The sequence below is a fragment of the Octodon degus genome, unplaced genomic scaffold (assembly GCF_000260255.1).
Source record: "Octodon degus isolate 3935 unplaced genomic scaffold, OctDeg1.0 scaffold00043, whole genome shotgun sequence".
NCBI classification, from domain to species: domain Eukaryota; kingdom Metazoa; phylum Chordata; class Mammalia; order Rodentia; family Octodontidae; genus Octodon; species Octodon degus.
Window position 1 is genome coordinate 7,015,948 of NW_004524619.1, and position 6,060 is coordinate 7,022,007.

The 6,060-nt window shown below is 37.9% G+C and overlaps 1 protein-coding gene across 5 annotated transcripts in view; it reads left to right on the plus strand.

The window, feature by feature from the left end:
* Erc2 (ELKS/RAB6-interacting/CAST family member 2) overlaps positions 1–6,060 on the plus strand; it is a 1,093,013-nt gene that overhangs the window by 409,816 nt on the left and 677,137 nt on the right. For all 5 annotated transcript variants that reach the window (XR_002821190.1, XM_004631628.2, XM_004631626.2 and 2 more), the window contains one exon: positions 1,807–1,974. Coding sequence is in view for 4 of the 5 variants with exons in the window: in XM_004631628.2 (XP_004631685.1) it covers positions 1,807–1,974 (168 nt within the window). In the remaining variant the exon portion in view is untranslated. The remainder of the gene's footprint in view (positions 1–1,806; positions 1,975–6,060) is intronic.

Here is a 6,060-nt window from a genome sequence, read left to right on the forward strand (position 1 = left end):
GCATCTTGTACAGCAATTAACCACTAAGAAGAATATATGCAGTGTATTATTTGTTGAAACTGTACTTTCGATTTGATTTGAAACTGTCTCATTGCTATATATTTATCAATAAAACTTTGAAAAGAAAAAAAGATGATAAAAAATGAGCAGTCAAGAGAATGATTGCTATGTGTACTAGGTGATGTGTAGAAGAATATTTATTTATTTATTTATTTAGTTAGTTAGTTATTTTTGCGGAACCGGGGATTGACCTCAGACCCTTGCGCTTGCCAGGGAAGTGCTTATTCCACTGAGCCATCTCCCCGGCCCCTAGAAGAATATTTAGAATAGTGCTATAATTATAAAAAAAAATCCCTCGAAACTCAGCAACAAGCTTAGATATACAATAGCAAAATGGATAAAACATTGTAGTGATATCTTACAACGGAATATTGTTACTTAACTGAAATGAATTCCATGAACATAGATTTATGTGGATAACCTTTAATGAGAATTGCCTAAAAATGTGCAAAACCTGAACACCAGCCAAATAGCTCAGTGGGTTAAAGTGCCTGTAAGCATGCGCAGGGGCTGGGGGTTTGATCCCCTCGTCTGCCATTGCCGGCCCTGCCCACAGGGCGTGCTGAGAGGTCAACTAAGACTGGGCGTGGTGGTGTGCACCTGTAATCTGAGATCTTAAGAGGCTGCAAACAGGTGGATCACTATGAGTCTGATCTAGTAGTGAGACCCTGAATGCTGTGTAGACTGTTCCCTAAAAAAAAAAAAAAAAGTGCAAAACCAAATAGCATATTACTTATGGATACAGAAATATATATTAAACCTAAAACACTGGAGAGGAGATGGGAAGCCTAAAATTCAGACAAATAATTATGTATAAATAGGGGAAAGGAGATACAAATAGGGTGGAACATGAGTTATTTGAATTTTTTGTTTGGGTTTTGTTATGAATTAAATTATGAATGTTTCTTATATTCCTTTTCCTTATACCTCATGTGTATTTTATTCATCTGTGGCTCTTGAACATTTAATATAAGCAAAACAAAAATATCCAATTTTTTGAGTATTTTTATTGGTCAAATGATTCCTTTGTGTTATGCTTGTGTCTAGTCATCCCTCCAAAGCCTCATGGGGTCATGGGGCAGCTTCTGGAGTTGCGATTGAGTTTTGATCCAATGCTGCGATTATGGGTGTGAGTGTCCTGGGGCAGATACTCTGAATTACAGTGTAAGAGGGGAGAGAGGCTGGCTAACTGCCTGAGCTGCTGCCACTGCCTTTGCTCTCTGCTGCCACTCCCAACCTCTCTGAAAGGTTGCTCTCTGCCATGTGCCTCTCCACCTTGGAGCCAGCTGAGTCTGGGCTGAAATCTCCAGTAACTGTGAGCTAAATAATCTTTTCTTTACTTCATTTTGAGTGTCAGATATTTGTCCCAGCAATGAGAGAAGAGTAACTGAGACACCTTGATTGATCATCTTTACTGTGGAGATATATCTTGGTTAATTACCTTTGTCAGCCCCCTGTTCACTCTCCTGAGGGTTGTGGTTGTTGTAGAATTGAGGGTGCATTTATTTCACTGTAAACTTAGGGCCTCAGTGAGATAGAAAGCAATCTACTGATATTACTGATCCCATAGGGCCTCCTCCAGACCTCTAACACTGTGCAATTCCAAGACCATCTCTTTAACCAAATTCATGGCTTGTTCTATTGAATTCATAATCACTGGCTATTAAACAGTGAGAGAAATCAGCAGTTGTCAAATGTGAAGAGTAGGGATTCTGGTTTATTTTCTGTAATTTTATTGTTTCACAGATTGATCAACTGAAGCAGGAACTTTCCAAGAAGGAGTCAGAACTTCTTGCCTTACAAACAAAGCTTGAAACTCTTAGCAATCAAAATTCAGATTGCAAGCAACACATTGAAGTGCTTAAAGAGTCGCTTACTGCCAAAGAACAGAGGGCTGCCATCCTTCAGACTGAGGTAAGGCATTGTCCCAAGATTCTGGACAGCAGATATGTTGCACTGATAGAAACTGTTCCACCTGCACAGCTTTCTTCAGAAGACCTCTTATCAAAATTTTTGGAGCCAGATGTGTTTTGGAATCCACAGTTTTGGGATTTGGGAAAGATGGGATTATTTGCGGATGTCACAGTTTTTACAGCACTCCTTGTGAGGGTGCAGCTGTACCCCAAAGGCAAAAACATGACTATGTCTGCACAAAAGTATTACCCCACTAATGATTTTAAACAAGAAAGTTATATATTTATTTCCTTTCAGCTGACATTACAACATGTTACCAAAGGAATTTGAGTCACACTTGGACCCCCTGCCCATTTTTTAGGGACTTTTGGATTTGCAAATCACAAAGTTTGGATCTGGGATGATTTAATTTTATCAAAAATGAAAAATAATTAGAATGGCCAGTACCTAACCTAACTTTGCTGTGTATTATCTGTCTAGGTCTGTATGCTGGCGTTCTTAGTTTCAATAGTTTCGGGGTACTATCTTCAATGTTTAAGATTCTTTTACTCTGAAAAGTTGGTATTATGTCAATGTCTTTAAGAAAATACTGTCTTGTTATTTTTTATTCATTCTTAGAACAAAATATATTTTTATTGGATGATCTTGCTTTTCCTTATTGAATTATATCTTTCAGTCAGTAAGAAATGCAAAACACAAGCAAGTTGTTGCATAAAGAAAATAGTTGTCAAAAACAGTGGTAAATAGAGCAAAGAATGTTCTGAGTGTCCCTGATTTTTGTGTTGAGGCAGCGTGGTAGGTGGAGTACTTTTTAGAGAAGGCCATTTTATTGACATGGATGTTCTCTCTTGAAGTCTCTTAACCACATCTTTGCATGTAAATACTTCAGGGTCTGCAGAGAGGTTTGGACTTGCCTTAGTGGTTAATGGAACTGTTTAATAGGTCTGTGCTCTAAGTCATGGTGCTGAACAGTGTCTGGCAGGAAAAGGAACCAGGTTTCACTTTGGAAAGTTATTAGGCCTGATTCAGTCCTTACATGCTTGAGCATTAGCTGGTAGGTAGCTGCTACACCGCTGCAAACCCAAATTACCATTTTGGCCTCAGTGATGTACCTGTTTCATAATTGAGAAACACTGTTTTCAGAGATGTGTAGCTCTGTTGTGAATGTTAAAGCATAGACATTTTCTTTATTAAAGCAAAAATTTAATCTTTGCCATCACTTGGGGGATGGCTTTTCCATCTCCTTTGAGGAGGCAAAGGTGAATAGTGTCTAGAACTGTGCTGTGGAATACTGTAGATCTTAACCTTGTGTGGCTATTTACATTTAAGTTAATTGAAATTGAACGACATTTGAAAATGTACCTTAGTCAGATGAACTATGTTTCAATAATTTTATCATTAGTCACATGTGGCTATTGGTACTCTTTTAGACAGCACAGCTGTAGAACATTTCCACATCTACACTTGTCTAGCATAATCAACAAATGGTGACTTGCTGGCCAAATATGGCCTCTACCTGACTTTGAACATAAAGTATTATTAGAGGACAGCCACTCCTATTTATCTGTGTTTCTTCCAGCTATTTTCTTGGTGCCACAATAGTGTTTTGGTGCTCACCCTACTGGTGAGCTGTCAGGACAGAGATTGCATGACATACAAAGTTGATAATTCTTTATGGTCTGACCTTTTATAGCATTGTGATTTTGCAGCAAGGGGGTTGAGTGGGCATGGGAATGCTCAGCTAGTACTCTGACTCTGAATGGGGCTAGCTAGTTTGCTGACCTCTATTTGTGACTATAAATTTTCCTTCATAAAATAACTGATTGTGCTGATATTTTGTCTTAAGTTATCAACAATATCAGGATTCCTAATAAAATCAGTGTAATTGTGCCACTATGTGATGGTTAGGAGGAAATCTGACCAGCAAGCAGTCTGCCTGGCCACACAGGTAATCTGGTTTCTTGATGGTTCCTCTCCAGAGCCAAGAATGAGAATAGTCAATTTAGGAAAGCTTTATTTCTCACTCCCTTACATGGCAGATCTGCAGCTCCTGGCTTTTTTTCCTTTTCTTATTTCCCTCCCTATATTTTACATTTTTCAAATTAATATAGTTCAATTTAGGCTTCAATATAGTTCATGAGAAAGACAATGGTGACATTATATAGACAGCTTCTGGCCCATGTTCAATAATTAAAATTATCCAATGAGGAGATGATGCTTTGAAGTAGAAAAAAATGATTCTCCATGTGCAGAGAGAATGAAATGATTTTCTAAGTTTTCTGCTTTGAAGTAGGGAGTGTGAGAAGAATGATTTTATCAGCAGGAAATGTCTGAGGAATTTACTTTTGGTTTTTTACTTTTATTAAGATCTCTTTGTATACAGAAATAGAACAGAAAATTAGCCTACTGATGTCAGTCTCTTAGAGAAAGCAATTTAGGTCAAAATTAGCTGTAATGATTGGATGATTTTTGGCAACAGATTAGAGCGCAGTAGTTTAAAGTGATTTTCTCACATTAAATAAGAGTCTCCTTACCTGACCTGTGGTGGATTAGTGGATGAGTATTCAGTATAAGAGATTTGCTGTGTCCTAACAAGATACCTGAACTGAAATGCACACATAAAACATGGGGCTCATTGTCAGAAGAAGGTATATGTGATAGCTTCTTGCAGTTTGATTCCGGGCCTTTTTCTCACCACTCTGATAAAGTCAGCAAAGAGCCCTCTGTAGAACAGGAAGACTCTTGCTAGTTTCTCTGTGATATTTTTGCCATCAACTGGCTTTGGCTACTTTTTTAGAATATTGTCTAAGTGACAGATGTCATTCCTGTAAGGTTTTTGCTACTAGGGAATATTTCCTGGGAGGTGGTAGGATGAAGGGTGGAGTGAGAGAGAGGGGAGGTAAGTTGTCTTGGTTTCTGGATATGTGTCTTGGATCTGGGTTGGTTTGTTTAGACTTATACAAATGCCCACTCTTTGACATGTGTGCAGTAAATCAATGGACTGGTAATTACACACACATGCACAGATACATCACATAGCTCTTAACATAACATTTTTCTTTTTTCAAATAGCTTCAAAGGACCCCAAGGCTAAATTTCTTACTTTGGTACTTCCTCTGACGTTTTCTATACACTAGTTTACTCCATCGACACATGAATTCCACCAAAATAGGGATAAGAAAGATTTTTTTTTGAATACCTTGATTTTTCCAGACTTCAATAAATAATGATCAATATAACCAGAAATTAGGAAGGATAAGGTCATAGCATTAATTCAGGCATCTGAAGTAAAATATTAAAAGAGCACAGCATCCAGAAATGGGGGGTGTGCAGAGGTGTCAGCCTCCCTACTGTGTAACTGTGTGGTTAGGCCAAATGTGAGCTGCTCTGCGCCTTAGTGTTTAAACTGACTGTCATTGTGGAAGCTTGACACTTGGGAGTGAAAAAGGTCTTGTGTATAGGAGAGGGTGACTCCTAAATTATATGCATTGTTGGTGCTATTTTTATTATTGATATTACTGTTGTTTTTCAGTGTTATTTGGGTGAATCTAAATACCCACTTCTCATCTGTTGTGTTTTAACTTTATGAATCTCTTGAATCTCTGCTACATTTATTTATAGAACCTAGACTCTCATATTTAAATTGAGTCACTTTGTAATGTTCTAGAATAATACAGAGATAAAAGTACTATTAAAGGGACCATCTGTTTTGTTATTTTCCAACTTAAAGGGATTTGTTACTGTCTTTTTGCAAGTGCATTTTTCCCTCATGCAGCTTGATCTCCAAGCTTCCAGGCATGACAATTCTTGTGTTTGTTTCTTAGAAGATGGGTTATATGACTGAGCTATACTGGTCTTGCTTTCTTACTAATTCCTATCCCAGACAGGTCAGAGAATGGTTCTACTTGTGTAAGAGTGAATACTCAGGCACATTTTAATTAACAAAGTAGGTAAGGGTTTCCTGTTCATAAGGCAAGGGACAACATGTGCAGATGAGGGTACTATAGCTCCACAGGCGGAATCTGTGATTTTTTTTTAAACTGTAACTCAAGCAAATGAGAATCTTATGTAACCTATAGGTCCTCT